General features: G+C 44.3%; 2 protein-coding genes across 2 annotated transcripts; both read right to left on the bottom strand.

Moving 5' to 3' along the window:
* Nucleotides 1–4,773: 4,773 nt before the first annotated feature.
* Nucleotides 4,774–5,724, bottom strand: LOC308049996 (olfactory receptor 10A7-like; the record flags this gene model as incomplete). Its single annotated transcript, XM_080359903.1, has 1 exon — nucleotides 4,774–5,724. One exon carries the CDS (start codon nucleotides 5,722–5,724, stop codon nucleotides 4,774–4,776), a length of 951 nt encoding a protein of 316 aa, XP_080216029.1.
* Nucleotides 5,725–16,186: 10,462 nt separating this feature from the next.
* On the bottom strand, nucleotides 16,187–17,113 carry LOC308049825 (olfactory receptor 14I1-like; the record flags this gene model as incomplete). The annotated part of the gene is made up of 1 exon (XM_080359696.1): nucleotides 16,187–17,113. The coding sequence occupies one exon, from the start codon at nucleotides 17,111–17,113 to the stop codon at nucleotides 16,187–16,189; it is 927 nt and encodes a 308-aa protein (XP_080215822.1).
* Between the last annotated feature and the right edge of the window lie 399 nt (nucleotides 17,114–17,512).

Here is a 17,512-nt window from a genome sequence, read left to right as displayed (position 1 = left end):
TAAGATATTTTCTGATATAGATGGTGAGCTCTTTCTTTCAAAAAATCTTCTACACTTCTGGATGTAAACTGTGTTCAGTGATTGAAAAGGTGAATGAATGCATTCCATCCTGGGCTCCCTACTGAACTGAACCACCATTTTCCACTCAGCAGGAAAACCCATTACTGCAGATAGGCAGTATGGACACCACACTAAGCATGTTTCCATCCATGCCCCAGCAGTTCCTGCATTTTAAAACATCCATTCACAGTGTCCCTCATACCCTGCAGCACACATCCTCCCAGATGTACTGCAGGGAAAAAATTAAAAAGACCAAAGAAAAGTAGACGCTCTGGTACTTTGCAACATGATTGTGTCTTAGCTTTAACCTCTTTAAACTGGATATTTCCATCAAGAGCGAACACCATTTTGTCTCAACATCATTAGTGGTCCAGAGAAGACCGTTGGCAGTGTGTGATGCACAGCTCCTCCAGAGGCATGTTCAGTCAAATGAGAGGATCCTCTCACCTGAGGGAAAAAAAAAAAGCGCTCCAGAAAGCCCATGTCCCAGTACACTGCTCTCTTCTCCGCCTCTCATTGACTGTTAAGGGGTCTCACCACATCATGTTTGGATGCCCATACTGCAGGTGCCTAAGAACAGGGGATGGGTGAGCTTCATGAACACAGCTGTGCCATGGAAATTTATCTGGTCTGTCTTCTCCTTGCTTGGGTTTTATCTAACCCTAACAGATTGTATTTAATTCTAATAAACGGAGTGGACTTTTTTAACAGCTGCAGTGATATTCTTCTCAATGACAGTATTTTATTCAGTATGTGGTCATTTCAAAGCCCAAACTTTTGCGAGGTGTTTTATAATTTCCTCAACTGACCTTGTTGGGAGAATCACAATCTAGCTCAATAGAAAGTTACACAGTTTAGCATTCTCCCAGAGGTGTTTCGTACTCCCATGTGAATGTGGACCAGTTTATAGCATAGATACAGCTGAGCAGCAGGACTGGAGGGAACAGAATGTGTTTTCTCTGTAACTGTACTTAGAAAGAAAATAATAGGTGGCCATTAGTATTTGTGAAAAACCTTTCAGTTTTAATGGTGGGGAGAAGAAAGAAGCTATAAATGTATCTAGCATTATGGATGCTGGTGTAAATGGGTGGGATTAGTGGGGGAAATGCATCTCCTGTGTATTAGGGAGAGATTCCCACCATGTAGGTTTAGGTGCCTGCTGTGTAGGTATTTAGCTGCAAGCAAGCTACGTTTCTTGGTTTCCACTGTAGGCAGAGGAGGTCTGACTGATAACTCAGTGAAGTCTAGAGGACTACCTGGCTCACCCTGCAGTAAGCAGTGACTCAGTTCTTGAGCTGTCCATGAGTCCATGGAACCTCACTCTATTAGCTGCTGTGTTGAAACTTCCATGACAAGACATCCACATGGAGGGCAACTAGCTGGTGTCCTTTCACTGGTGACAGAGGTCTGTGCAGCAGTCAAAGGCAACAGTGTCTCACCCCGAAGCAGGCAGCAACTTTTGGCCTAGGGATCATGCCCTACCATTGCTAGGTTGTCTTCATCATGGAGACAGAAGATCAGAAGACCAGCAGGGCTGTAGGCAGGTGCACTACAGATTTTAACTTCACACGTGGAGTTTGAGCTTGACCTTACACCATAGTAGAACAATGCTCTTTTGACTTCTTGTTATAGAAGGATTCACTGCACCAGGAGAGGAACAGACTGTGGCTGGCTGCCAGGTGCCCACCAAGCTGCTCTGTCATTCCATTTCCTCAGCAGAATGTGTGCGAGGGGGAGAAAATAAAGACAAGGATACCCCTCACTGGACCATGATGATGCCATCATGGGCAAAAATGGGAAAATTAATCTTGGGAAAATTAATTTAATTTATTGCCAATTAATATCAAAGTAGTACACTGAGAACTGAAAACAAAACTAAAAACAGCTTCCCACCATCTCTCTTCTTTGTAGGCTCAACTTCACTCCCTCCTAAGAGGCCGGGGTGGGGCGGGGCTGGGGGAATGGGGCTTGCAGTCAGTTCACAACCTGTTTTATCTGCCTCTTATTGCTCCTCATGTTCTTGCCCTGCTTCAGCATGGGGTCCTTCGCACGGGACACACTCCATTAACTTCTCCAATGTGGGTCCATCCCATGGGCTGCAGTTCTTTAAGAACTGCTCCACCATGGCTCCTTTCCACAGGGCACGGCCCATCAGGAACAGGCTGCTCCAGCATTGGGCCACAACAGTTCCTGCCAGAAGCCTGCTCCTTCATGGGCTCTCCATAGGCTGCAGCTTCCATCAGGGCATGTCCATCTGCTCCGGCACGGGGTCCTCAATGGGCTGTGGTGTGGATGTCTGCACCACTGTGGTCCTCCATAGGCTGCAGAAGGACAACCTGCTTCACCATGGTCTTTTCCATGGGCTGCAGGGGACTCTCTGCACTGGCATCTGGAGCACCTCCTCCCTGTCCTTCTTCACTGACCTGTGTGTCTGAAGGGCTGTTTCTTTCACAGTTTCCCACTCCCCTCTCACAGGTGCTGCGCAGCATAAATATGTCATCACAGAGGCACCGCCAACATTGCTGGTCTGTCTTGGAGCCTCAGCTCAGCCTGACGTGGGAGCAGCTCCGGGTCTCTTCTCACTGAGGATGCGTCCACAGCTCCCCTACCCCTCCCACCCTCAACCCTTGCCACGTAAAACCAACACAAATACAGTGCGGAATTTTGTAGATCTTAAATAGTGTAATGCAACCTTATCTCAACAGAAACCTGCACTCATAGCAGGTCAGTAAACTATGTCTATGCAGAAGAATGCTATGGATTCCTTCTTCCCTTTGCAAAGTCTTATTTACAATAAACAGATGATTGAAGACTGTCTCATTTGCAAAACCAAACCATGGCAACAGACTTTATTCTCCATGGCACCTGGAGTATCTTCATGCTGGGTGAAGTATCAGTGAAAAGGAGTGTAACTTTTCTATATGCCATGGGTTGTAACTGCAAGCCACATGATTTTATCTGCCAGCACTAGCTTTAGGCAACTGCCAAGAGGACTGAAGTTCAGCCCCAGTGGGTACAGCTGCATTAAACCAGAGCTCAGATTTCTTAAGGTGTATATTGATTTCTGACAGCAGATAGCTTACCCTAGTGGAGATGAATCCCAAGAGAGGGTTTTCTTGGTTTTTTGGTCTTTATTATTTCCCCCTCTGCGTGTGTGTATAAACAGGTCACTAAACTACATATGCAGATGTACACTCATTGAGGTATTTTAGATTTTTTGTGGGGTTTTTTTGTTTGTTTTTTCCTAATTTTCCTCAGCCCTGAATCACAAATTCTGCTCCCAGTCATCCTTGGAAACCAAAGTGATAAATCTGTATCCTGACTAGGGCAACAAAGATGCTGCAGGGAGTGGAGCATCTCCCGTGTGAGGAAAGGCTGAGGGAGCTGGGGCTCTGGAGCTGGACAAGAGGAGACTGAGGGGGGACTCATTCCTGGGGATCAATATGGAAAGGGGCAGTGTCAGGAGGATGGAGCCAGGCTCTGCTGGTGACAACCAGTGACAGGACAAGGGGCAATGGGTGCAAACTGGAACACAGGAGGTTCCGCTTAAATATGAGAAGAAACTTCTTCCCAGTGAGGGTGGCAGAGCCTGGCCCAGGCTGCCCAGGGGGGTTGTGGAGTCTCCTTCTCTGCAGACATTCCAACCCGCCTGGACACCTTCTTGTGTAACCTCATCTGGGTGTTCCTGCTCCATGGGGGGATTGCACTGGATGAGCTTTCCAGGGCCCTCCAACCCCTGACATTCTGGGATTCTGTGACTACAGGGCTGGAAGCTTCCCCTGTGCTGCACTCAAGAAGAACCAGAACACAGGAACTACCTGTGAAATCGGGCCAGGTGCTCAGATAACGAGATGAAGTGGCACGGAGTGATACCAGAATTTCACATGGTCGCTTATGTATTCGGAACTTTCCTTTGCCATACACAAGACTAGTTTCAGTTTCCTTCTTTCTCAGAGAAAGCTACTACTGTTTTTCTCCCCCTTCACAAATGAATACTCCAAGGTTGTAGCATAACTTTTCTCTGTGTGCTTGTGGATCTCAGCTGCTCCTCTCAGAACTGTCCTGTTATCATGCCTGGATGAATTTCTCCAGCTGAGAGATGCAGAATGCTAATTATCCCATGACTTAGACTCCAAGATGCTAGTGGACACTGTACTATATGAGAAGTTTAGTTCTTGCTGGAAACAAGGTAGGAGCATCGGTTTCTCCTTCCCTTGTTTTCCCCTCACCCTCAACTAAAAAAAAAATCCTAAGTAAGTGATTTCTTATCACTTTCATTCAATTCCTTTTCTGCTGGAAGGAATGGAAATCATATAACAAGGGAAAAAAAATCAAAGTAACCCACCACACTATTACTTTGTGTATGCTTATCCTGAAAAGTTCACTGTAAAGGAATATTTCTTGAGTGAGAGGGGCAGTTGAACACCTGCAATGAAAGTGAGAACTTCAAGCCTGAATAACTGAATAAAATATGTGGAGTGGGTTGGTTTCTTTCTGCTCTGTTTTGGAAGAAATATCTGGTATACACTTCATACTCTTAAGGAAAAAATAGAAATGGAAATTCTAAATAATTTGCTTCTGAAGCAATAAATAAGGACAAAATATTAAATATCTCTTTGCTTCTGTTTTTTTCCAGTAAACTAGTAAATCTTACACATCCACCAAAAATGGAAACAACATTTTTAAACTACACACTCATGGACAAGAAAAGACTTATTTCTTCATCAGCTCAGCCATCATTCTGGTTAGTATGTATTTCACATCTTTATTTCTCAGGCTGTAAATCAGGGGGTTTAACATAGGAGTTATGGCTGTGTATAAGAGAGGCAGAAATTTCTTAGCATCTTGAGAGTAACTGGCTTTGGGCCGTAAGTAAATCAAGGTCCCACTTACACAGTACAATGTTACAACAATTAGGTGTGAGGAACAGGTAGAGAAGGTCTTGAGTCTGCCCTCTGCAGAAGAAATCTTCAGGATGCTGGAGATGATGCAGGCATAGGATACGAGAATGAGAAAAAATGGTGTGAAGATGACCAGCACTGTAGCTGTGATGATCTGCTTTTCATATGAAGAGGTGTCAGTGCAGGAGAGCATGATGAGGGGGGGAATGTCACAGAAGAAGTAGCTAATCGTCTTTGGCCCACAAAATGGCAACGTGAACACCCAAGCAGTCTGCACCACAGACACTACACTACCACTGCAGCATGACAGCAGGACCAAGGAAAGACAAACTCTGCGGTTCATGGTGATTGCATATCTAAGGGGGTTGCATATGGCCATGTAACGGTCGTAGGCCATGGCTGCCAAAAGGTACCATTCAGTGGCTGCTAAGAAAATCAGACAGTAGAGCTGTGTGGCACAGCCCATGTAGGAGATACTCCTGTCCTCTGACAGGAAGTTTACCAGCATCTTGGGAACAACAGTCGATGCTAGGGAAATATCCAGGGAGGACAGGACCCGGAGGAATAAGTACATGGGCATGTGGAGGGTGTGGTGCACTGTAGCCATGAAGATGAGAAGGTTCCCAATGATGGTGATGGTGTAAATTATGCAGAATGTGCCAAACAGCAAGTGCTGCAGTTCTGGGTGGTTGGACAATCCACAGAGGACAAATTCAGTCAGCAGAGTGTAGTTTCCTGGTTCTGGTCCTTCTGTTGGCTTCATCTGGGAGGAATCAAATGGACAGACTGTCAGAGGGAATCTTGATGACGGTGCTACAGCCAGCTGTTGAAGTGAGGAGTCTCTTGGGAATACCTGGGGAACCACTGGATTGAAGGGTGCCACTCTAGAGCTGGCTTACCTGAACCAAATAAGAAGGCAATGGATGTGCGTGCTGAAAATGTACAGTGTTAGTGCTTGCTATGTGTCATAGTTTGGGGTAGTGACCAAGCATACAACTATGAGGAGCTGGTATTAAAGGGTTGGATCTGTTATGGGTGTAGGGTTAATTGTGGTCCCCCCAAATGTCAGGTCTGTGGTCCCCACAGGTGCCACAGGCACTTTCTGCACTGAAGGAAATGTGCAGCTGATAACTGAACAACCTCAGCCCAAAGAAAGCAAAAGCATTTTTCTACCTTGGGGAGAAGTGGGCACAGCTCCTCTTAGAAGCACATGCTTGCACTGTGCCAGGACCTAGTCAGACAGCCTTCCCCCGCTGCCAGCGTGACAGAGAGTCCTCAAAGAGCCCAACACCAGGGAAAACACACCTAAATGGAGCAAACAGAAGCTGGGAGGGGAATACGTAAGCCAACTCCTGTCACTGGAAGAAGCCCCAACCGGCAACTGAAACACCCACAGACCAAAGACAGCAGCACCACACTAAATCAAACTAAAATTCTGTCTATAGATAGGCAAAAGAAGAAGGAATAATTAGAAGGAAAGGTATCTGTGGAGAATGCTGAGAAAGTGTAGAGGGTGAAATTCATTATCATCTGCTTCATTAGTCACATTGCCTCATTATCCTGAGGAGTTACTATGTGTGGTGCTGACAGGATATTCATGCAGTGCTGTGCCACCCGCAGCACCTTTGTGTTTTCTTACTGCGCAGAGTGGGAAGTTGATGCACTGAGAGAAGAAATCACCCTGCCAGGAGAAAGTGGTCATTATTTCTGCGTTCTTTAGACCAGCCACTGGACTACACAACTAAATCTCAAGGCACAGAATGCATTTTGGCCCCAGAAATGCATCCATACATGGGGATGGGGGGAAGCACCTTTTCCACTGTGCATACATGGACCTGGTCAATAGATCACATCACAGAGAGGACACATCTTCAAAACAACATCAGTGCATACAATCCTACCACGATTCACTCCTTCATAGTGACTCCATCTGACCTCTTTCTGATATAACTTTACTCACACAAGATGCCTTTTTTTCTGTAGGTTTTCTAACAAGAACAGGAAATGGAAAACTGTGGAACTGGGAGTCACAGGTGATTTTAACTTATAAACACAACAAAAAGACTTTAACATTCTCAGGCATTTAAAGGTCTGATGGATTTAAAAGGAATCTTTCTGCTTTTGATTGCTTCCATTAACATAAAAATGAAAGAACACTGTGTTATTTGAAGCTCCAAATTTTGTGAGATACGTCAATATAACCTTTGCAAAACAGAACAGAGAATGACATTAAATATTCCCGGCAGTTTGTAATGCACCCATTCACACTAGTTAAATTGTTGAATCCATGTAGCCAAAGTAGAATCTACCTCATTCTGCTCTTTGATCCCTTATGAAAGTTTTATACTATTGCTTTGGTCACTAGCTGTTAATTAAAGTCAATAAAACTCACAGCAGTCATTATTTTACTGATAGATTAGTGTTTTATTCCCTAATGCAGAACCCCTTTCAGAAACAACTCTCAATTTGTGTATTCTTGTTTAGTGGCTATAAGAACCTCTAAGTTTTGGTCTTAGTTCTCTCTTGGATTTGCTCTATGTATTCACAATAGCATTTTGAAGTAGGTGTCCTACCTTCAGCAGTTCTGCCATCCAGTACCTCCAAAACGCATCATGCACATTTCAATAGAAGACTTTCCTTTGTTTTCTTAGATTAGGGACCGTGTTGGGCTGAAGGCTCCTACAGTCAGCTCACACTGCAGATTGTAAATTGTATTTTTAATGCAGATGTTCTCCTGCCACAGCTTGAATAACCTGGGAGATTAGCACATGGTATATTCTATGGAACGTAAGGCAAGTTTTCTCCAAAGCACCATAAATGGAATTTACTTGCCCTTCACACAGATATCATAATTCCAGTAATTCCAGTTGCCAATGTAGCCTCATAGTAGAGAAGAGAAAAGGTATTTGTTAAAGTTGTTTTAATTAAGTTGAATTGGATGCAACTGAAAAGGTAGAGATCTCGATGCATCTTTTGTGTGCATGAGTGTGTGTGTTTGTGTGTGTGTGTGTGTGTGTGTGTGTGTGTGTGTGTGTGTGGCAAAGAAGAGAACAACCGAGCTACCTCTGACACGACTTACTCCAACATTAAGTAGACTTTCTTGAAATCTCTCTTTCCCTTATGGGTGGGATGGATTTCAGATGATTTTAGAAATGTCATAATTGGTCATTCAGAACATAATGGTCCCTCTATGGGCAATAGGAGTTAACAAGCCAATTATATACTTGTAGTAGCAGATGAAATGCTATTTTCAATGGCAAATTTCCCTCCATTGTCTGCAAAGGGGGACCAGAGTGAGTCCTTCAGACTTAGGTCTATCATGTCTTATGTGTCTAACACTGTCAATTGTGAATCCCAAACCAGCTGATGATCACTGCTAACTGAAAAGCTTTGAAAAATAGCTAAAAGCATCAAGGAATGTGTGATTCAAAGGACAGAATTAGCCTGGTGTAACCTAGGGCCTTCGTCTAATTGGACTGGATGCCTTTATGGGCACTGCTCTCTCTTGTAGCAGAGGTTTCATTCAGTTGTAGCTATTTACATTTGAATATTAAGTTACTACTTGTCAACTTTGAATCTTTCACTCCTTGCCTTGCGTTCCCCAAATAATAGCATCCCCAAATAATAGGCCAAATAATAGTTACATCCCCAAATAATAGTTAGATTTGATTTTCCTTATGAAGAAAAACTTAGGACCTTTATTTCTGGTAAACCTGATGTATAATTGTATCACTTCAGTTCAAAAAATCAGGTTCTGCCCTTGTAAGTATTGTTCTGAGTCTGAATGAAAGCAAAAAAGTCTGAGGCCTATTATTTAGGGGTGCTTATAAATACAACGTAGAGAAGTGTAACACCAGTGGCTTCAACAGAATTGCTACTGTTAAAAATTTCACAAATATGGTTCTGCTATTTCAGTTAATCTATATCTGGAAACGTCAGCAAGGCTGTGTGTTCATGAGAAATGTGGTTGTCATACTGAGGTGTGTAGTCAAGAATATGTACAGATTTGCCGGAAATGCAAAGATGTTCTGTACACCTGTATTTTGAAATCTGGTCCTGCACATTCAATTGTATGGGATCCCCATTTAAATTAGATTTGTGTCTATCCTCGAACAGAACTTTACTATATATAATACTTCATAGTCCTCTGATCACAGTATCACAGTATCACAGTATGTTCTGGATTGGAAGGGACCTCAAAAGATCATCTAGTCCAATCCCCCTGCTGGAGCAGGAACGCCTAAGTGAGGTTGCACAGGAACTTGTCCAGGTGGGTCTTGAATGTCTCCAGAGAAGGAGACTCCACAACCTCCCTGGGCAGCCTGTTCCAGTGTTCTGTCACCCTTACTGAGAAGAAGTTTTTTTCTCAAATTTAAGTGGAACCTCTTGTTTTCCAGCTTGATCCCATTGCCCCTTGTCCTATCATTGTTTGCCGCTGAGAAGAGCCTGGCTCCATCCTCATGGCACTCACCCTTTATATATTTATAAACATTAATAAGGTCCCCCCTCAGTCTCCTCTTCTCCAAAGTAAAGAGACCCATCTCCCTCAGCCTTTCCTCATAAGGGAGGTGCTCCACTCCCTTAATCATCTTGGTTGCCCTACGCTGGACCCTCTCCAGCAGTTCCTTGTCCTTCTTGAACTGAGGGGCATCTAGTCAGTTTTGATCAGTCTCAGGTGAAAGTATTTCAAGACACAATTGACACAAATTTAACATAAAAATGTACTATAAACATTTCACCTTGTCATCAAGAGTCCATTTATAATCTATGAAAAAAACAGGCATTGCTAGAAACAGTCCAACTTATGCTTGACCTTTATCTTAGCACGAAGTGAATGATGCCTTAGTTGTGCTTGTTTTAGTTGGTGCTGGTGAGGCCTCACCTTGAATCCCACGGTCAGTTTTTGGGCCCTCACTAGAGGAAAGACACTGAGGTGCTGGAGAGAGTTCAGAGGATGGAACGGAGCTGGTGAGGGGCTGGAGCACAAGTGTGATGGGAGCAGCTGCGGGACCTGGGTGGTTCAGCTGGAGAACAGGAGCTGAGGGGAGACCTTCTGATCTCTGAACTGCCTGAAAGGAGCTTGGAGACAGGGGTTGTTGGTCTCTTCTCCCAAGTTGCAAGTGATAGGACAAGAAGAAATGGTCCCGAGTTCCACCAAGGATATTAGGAAAAAATTCTTCATGGAAAGGACTGTGGGGCATTGGAACAGGCTGCCCAGGGCAGTGGTTGAGTCACCATCCCAGAGATGTTTAAAAGGTGCATAGATGAGGCTCTTAGGGACATGGTTTAGTGCTAGATTTAGGTTACGGTTGGACTCGATGACTTAAGGGTCTCTTCCAACCAAAATGATTTATGATTCTATGATTCTATGTTTCTTTTCATGGTTATAAAGGAAGTAGGGGCTACTACCAAACAAATGAATACCTAGATAACACATTTCTGAATTTTGAGAGTAACTTCCAGGAATATACTGAAGGAAGTTATTATTTACAAGGCCTTGGCCCATGAAAATAAATTATATCAAGTGTCAAGAAATATTATATTGTATCTTAAGAAAATAACGTGTTGTTTTGAGAACAGTGAACCACATGAAAGTTTTGTAGTTACAGTCATAGGAGGTAATTAATCAAATGTGATTCCAATAACATGGAGTTGCACTCTACTGTAAGCAAATGGCAGGAGAGCATCCGCATTTAAAATACAATTAGAAAATTGCAGGTTTTTATGGTCCTGAAAGAACATAAACTGTCCCCACTGCACTCCAAGGTAGCAAAATGTGTTTAATATAACAGATTCAGAGGCAAATTGAGATGAAGACCATGCCCATAGCAGGGATTATTGAAGTGTGTCAAACAGAATCACACAGAAATTCTTGCTGCTGCATTGTTCTAGATGTTTTCAGTTTTTCCCCCCCTCTCCTTGTTTTCCTAATGGACAGGAAGGAAGGAAGCGGAACATCCTTGTAACTGCTCAGTTTGTAACTGATCAGCAGCTTTCCGCATCAGTGTACTGTCATCCATGTACAGCTGTCATCCTTGGAGACTGTTCACATCTCCACCATCCTGCCTAAGATGCTGACCAGCTTCCTGACAGGGGTGGGAGAATGTCTGCTAGTGGCTGCCTTGCACAGAATGTTCTTCTTTGGTTCACTGGGTGCTATTGAATGTTAGCTTCTAGCAGCAATGTCTTGTGACTGGTATTTGGCAATTACATTACAGAGACCAGATGAACTCTAAGTCCTGCCTCTGCCTTGAATCTGTTTCCTGGACAAATGTTTTATGACTGTTGCTACAATAACATCGCTGGTGTCGGCAGTAGCTCTAGACTTGTGAAACACCACCAGGGGTACTGCATCCAGTTTTGAGGTCCCCAGCACAAGAAAGACACAGACCTGTTAGAGCAGGTCCAGAGGAGGGCCGCAAAAATGATCTGAGGGGTGGAACACCTCTCTCATTAAGAAAGGCTGGGAGAGTTGGGGTTGTTCAACCTGGAGAAAATAATGATCTGGGGAGACCTTATCAGAGCTGTTCAATATATTTGGATGCCTTATAAAAAGGAGAGAGTGTGACTTTTTATCAGGTTCTGTAGTGACAGGACAAGGGGCAACAATTTTAAACTGAAAGAGAGCAGATTTGGATTGGATAGAAGGAAGACATTTTTTACGATGAGGGTGATGAGACACTGGAACAGCTTATCAAGAGAAGTTGTAGATCCCCCGTCCGTGGAAGTGTTCAGAGTCAGGTTGGACAGGGTTTTCAGCCATCTGATCTGAAGATGTCCCTGCCTAGGGCAGGGGGCTTAGAGCAGATGATCTTTCAAGGTCCCTTCCAACCCAAACCATTGTCTGATTGTATGATTCTATGAACCTTCTGTGGCCCCAGTGAAAGAGAGGACTTGTCTCTGATTTCAGCCCTGTGGCAAAACTGCAGTGACACCCACTCACTGGCTAGTCCAGCTTGATCTTCACTGGTAACCGCAGTCACTCATACACGTGCACTTCTTCTCATTGCTGGCACCACAGGCTGCTGCACACGCACGTGTACACAGAGTAAAGAGCCCCTTGCTGTAAAATAGTTGAAGGTGGATTTTATGAAGGAAATAAAAGGAAATATGAAGGACAGACTGCAGTGACCAGTGGCAGGGCATGGTCAGACAAATGTATCAAGCAAGTAGCCCCTGCTTACCTGTGAATTCCCCTTTGCATCTCTTTCCCTTCCCACACTTTTTGCTCCCTGTCACTAAATCCCTCACTTTGGTCACCTTTGGTTTTCCCCCTAAACAGCCCACAATAAACCCTGTCTAATCCCAAAATGCTCTTCCCCTCTATGTCAGGATGTCCTTCCCCATTAATGTGTCCCACACCCCTATGCACCAGCTCCGCCCGGTTAGTCCCAAAGGTGATCTGGAGAGCTCCTCCTGGGGACTCATCTTAATGAGTTTCATGCCTGGACAATGGGGCTGATGACTCTTGGACAGACCTGTGAAGAGCCCGAACAAGGTGTTCATTCCTCAAGAGTCATTTGTGTTCACTTTGTGCCTCTATGGTCTTCTGGGTTTGTGGAAATGGGGCCTTGATGGGCTGGTGGCTCTCCTGTGATGGACCTGGGAGCAGCCAGGGTAGGTTATTAATCAAGCAACTCCTCCTCACACTGTTTCTCTGTGCCTTCATTGTATGTGCAGATGAGTTGCTTATCATTTCACCTAAAAGTCCTGAAGTTACTTTCTGTAAGCAGTAAGCATTTGAGAGGGAAACCCATCTCATGCAGCTTCTGTATCTGAGCTGGAATGAATTGCGCCACACCCTGGGAAGTCCTGTTTCCTTCTGTTGCTCATAAAGCAGACCTATGGAACTGTCTTTAAAAACGTCTGTCTAAGTACAGTTCATTTCAGCTAATTTCAGTTTTTTACAGGGTAAATGTTTGCACCTGGGTGAGTCATAGAGTCACATCATTATGGTGTATACTGAGTTAGAAGGGACACACGAAGGTCATCATTCCCACTCCAGACCCCATAAAGGGCAACCTAAAAGTTAAACCATATATCTAAGAGTGTTGTCCAAGATCTTCTTGAACGGTGACAGGTTTGGGGCCATGGCCGCTCCCCTGGGAAGTTTGTCTCAGTGTTGGACATCCTTTAAGTGAAGAACTTTTTCCAAATATCCAGTCTGAACTTCCCCTGATGCAGCTTTAAGTCATTCCCTCCTCTCCTTTCACCAGATACCACAGAAAAGAGATCAGCACCACCCTCTCTGCTTCTCATGAGGACATCATAGACAGCAATGAGGTCACCCCTCACTGACTTCTTCTCCAAGCTGAACAAACCTAGTATCCTCAGCTACTCCTCCTAACTCCTGCCCTCTAGTTCGTTCACCATCTTTATTGCCCTCCTTTGGACATATGCTAATATTTTCATATCCTTCTTATATTTTGAGGCCCAAATTTTCACACACGACTTGAGGTGAGGCCACCCCAAGGCTGAGTAAAGTAATTCCTGAACCTGGATGGGAATAGAGCACAGCAGAAAGCCAATACGAGAGCCACTCTCTTCAGAAATGGCAACTGCAATCCTAATAAAGCACCCTGTAGAATTTGAAATGTAGCTGTTTAGTCATACATAGCAGATAAAACTAATACCAGAGGCAATGTAGGCCCACTGATGAATGGGGTGGGTGCCCTGGTGGCAGAAGGTACAGAGAAGGCAGAATTACTGAATGTCTTCTTTGTCTCTGTCTACTCTGCCAGAGGCTGTCCTGGGGAGCCCTGTGCCCCTGAGACCACGGATGAAGCCAGGTCAATGGAGGAGTTTGCTTTAGTCGATGAGGACTGGGTTAGGGAACCATTAAATAGTCTGGACATCCATAATTCCATGGGTCCAGATGGGATGCATCCGCGGGTGCTGAGGGAGCTGGCTGAAGTCATTGCTGGACCGCTCTCCATCATCTTTGCCAAGTCTTGGGAAACAGGAGAGGTGCCCGAGGATTGGAGGAAAGCAAATGTCACTCCAGTCTTCAAAAAGGGCAAGAAGGAGGACCCGGGTAATTATAGACCGGTCAGCCTCACCTCTGTCCCTGGGAAAGTAATGGAACAGCTTATCCTTGGTGCCATCTCAAGGCATATCAAGGATAAGAGGGTTATTAGGGGCAGTCAGCATGGCTTTACCAAGGGTAAGTCATGCTTGACCAACCTCATAGCCTTTTATGAGAATATAACAAGGTGGATGGATGATGGCAGAGCGGTGGATGTGGTCACCTTGACTTCAGTAAAGCTTTTGACACAGTCTCCACAGCATCCTCACAGCTAAGTTGAGGAGGGGTGGTCTGGACAATAGAGTAGTGAGGTGGGTTGCAAACTGGCTTAAGGAGAGAAGCCAGAGAGTGGCAGTCAATGGTGCGGAGTCTAGTTGGAGGCCAGTATCTAGTGCAGTGCCTCAGGGGTCAGTACTGGGGCCAATATTATTCAATATATTCATTAACAATTTAGACGAGGGAATTGAGTGTACTATCAGCAAGTTTGCTGATGACACTAAGCTGGGAGGAGTGGCTGACACGCCAGAGGCTGTGCTGCCATCAGAGACCTGGACAGGCTGGAGAGTTGGATGGGGAATAACCTAATGAAATTTAACAAGGGCAAGTGTAGAGTCCTGCATCTGTGCAGGAACAACCCCAGGTTCCAGTATAGGTTGGGAAATTACATATTAGAGAGCAGTGTAGGGGAAAGAGACCTGGGGGTCCTGGTGGACAACAGGATGACCATGAGCCAGCACTGGGCCCTTGTGGCCAGGAAGGCCAATGGCATCCTGGGGTGTATTACAAGGGGGGTGGTTAGTAGATGGAGAGAGGTCCTCCTTCCCCTCTACTCTGCCCTGGTGAGACCCCATCTGGAATATTGTGTCCAGTTCTGGGCCCCTCAGTTCCAGAAGGACAGGGAACTGCTGGAGAGGGTCCAGCATAGGGCAACGAAGATGATTAAGGGAGTGCAGCACCTCCCTTATGAAGAAAGGCTGAGGGAGCTGGGTCTCTTTAGTTTGGAGAAGAGGAGACTAAGGGGGGACCTTATTAATGTTTATAAATATATAAAGGGTGAGTGCCATGAGGATGGAGCCAGGCTCTTCTCAGCGGCAAACAATGATAGGACAAGGGGCAATGGGATCAAGCTGGAACACAAGAGGTTCCACTTAAATTTGAGAAGAAACTTCTTCTCAGTGAGGGTGACAGAGCACTGGAACAGGCTGCCCAGGGGGGTTGTGGAGTTTCCTTCTCTGGAGACATTCAAGACCTGCCTGGACATGTTCCTGTGCGACCTCACCTGGGCGTTCCTGCTCCAGCAGGGGGATTGGACTGGATGAGCTTTTGAGGTCCCTTCCAATCCCAAACATACTGTGATACTGTGATACTTGAATCACTCCTCCACACTCCCTGCACAGTCAAAGATAATAAATAGGTATTTCTCCTCATGGGGTTAGCTGATCTGAAAGCAAAAGTTAGATTCAGTGCTTAGAATCACACACAAAATTTTGAGGATTTCCACAAACTAAAATGATTCAGCTGCTCAAAATTACAGCACAGTGATTCTGTTCTGTGGGGGTGTTGGGAAAGAGTGGGAGGAGATGGAAGGGAGAGATAATTTACTTTGAAAAAGTAAGATGTGCAAATACACAGGTAGTTTAGATGAATTACAGAGCAGACCTTGTGAGCAGTCATTTATTTAGACATGAAGTGATGATAAACCAGAGGCACATCTTGCACTATTGTCACAATGGTACTTCTTGTAGTTGACGCAATAAAGAAAAAACAAACATTCCAGTGGTGACATAACCAAACGGACACCACCAAAACACCTCTCTGGGTTTGCAAATAAATGTCCTGACCTCCTGGGCAGCCTTTCTCTCACACACACACTTCGATGTGTCCCTTTTCTCCAACAGCCTGATTATAGACTGTACTCCAGAAGCATACAGAAAGCAGAGGGAAGGTGACACAGCGACACAGGCAGGCAGGCATATGTAAAGTGCTTACAAGCATTACCCTGCATTTGTTCCGCTATTGATATATCATTCTGCAAAAGCTCCTGCCACCAAAATATAATGAAATCTTTAGACAATCTTCCTCAAAAAAAAAAAATTTCTTCTGATCCCGTTGATATAAATGTTCTGTTATTGGAAAATGAAGTGCTCATTATCAAGAACATAGAGGGTGCATAATGAAGAAAAACTGGTTATTTATCTTTTCATAATAATCTGTGGCCAGTTAATTTTCGCATGGCAGTTTTGATGTCATTGTTCTTCATAGCGTAGATGACTGGATTTATCACTGATGGCAACACAGAATAGAGAAGAGAAACTATGTGATCCAGAGCTGATGGGGAGCTGGAGGCAGGCTTAAGATAAGCGAAAGAATCGGTGCTAACAAACAAGGAGACCACAATGAGATGAGGGATGCAGGTTGAAAAAGCTTTATGCCGTTGCTCCTTGGCAGGAATTCTCAAGACCACAGTGAAAATCTGAATGTAGGACATACTTATAAAAACAAAACATATGGTGACTAAAAGGAAACTAAATACAAGAACCCCAGCATCATGGAAGTATGAATCAGAGCAGGAAAGTTTGAGAAGCTGTGGTACTTCACAAAAGAACTGGTCAATGATATTGGACTTGCAGAAGGATAAATGAAAGATGTTCCCAGTGTGGAGAGCAGAGTAAGGGATGCAGCTGAGCCATGCACTGGCTGCCATGCGGATACAAGTAGTCCCATTCATGAGTGTCTTGTAATGCAGAGGTTTGCATATGGCAATGTAACGGTCATATGCCATGACAGTGAGTAAAGCAAGATCAGCAGCACCAAAAACATAGAAGAAAAAGACTTGGGCAACACAGCCAGGATAGGAGATGGCTGTGGTATTCAACAGATAATTGGCCATTGACTTAGGGAGAGTGACAGAAATGGTTGAAATGTCTAAGACAGACAAATTCATCAAGAAGAAGTACATGGGAGTGTGAAGGTGATTACTGAAAGCTATGACAACAATGATGAGAAAGTTTCCCACCACGGCAGCCAGATAAATTACCAGAAATACCACGAAGTGGAATATCTGCAGTTCTGCAGTACCAGAGAATCCCAGGAGAAGAAACTCTGTCACAGTGCTTTGGTTGGACATTTTATTTCCAGCATGTTGGTGAAAGCTGTGAAGGGGAAGTAAAGGATTTTGATTAGGACTTCATTATCTGCTCCATAGTCTCCCCACCATCCAAATTTCACAGTTGCCCTAAATATATGTTGTTCACTGAAGACAAAGCACATGAATCCTACATGATGGACCAAACTAACTCAGAAACAAATCCCCCACTAATTAGAGTTCCATATACAAAATACATGTGCATGCCTATGTATATATAATATACATTGGTATGGATACATATATAATATATATGCGTGTAGTCTACATATGGTTTATATACGCATATTATGTATATTGTAAATATTATATCCTTTTATATAAGTATACATGTTCATATAAACAGACCACAGTTCTTGTCATTATCTCAATACATATTTG

This window comes from Nesoenas mayeri (genome assembly GCF_963082525.1).
Source record: "Nesoenas mayeri genome assembly, chromosome: 26".
Taxonomy (NCBI): domain Eukaryota; kingdom Metazoa; phylum Chordata; class Aves; order Columbiformes; family Columbidae; genus Nesoenas; species Nesoenas mayeri.
This window is presented reverse-complemented; position numbering and strand designations above follow the sequence as displayed.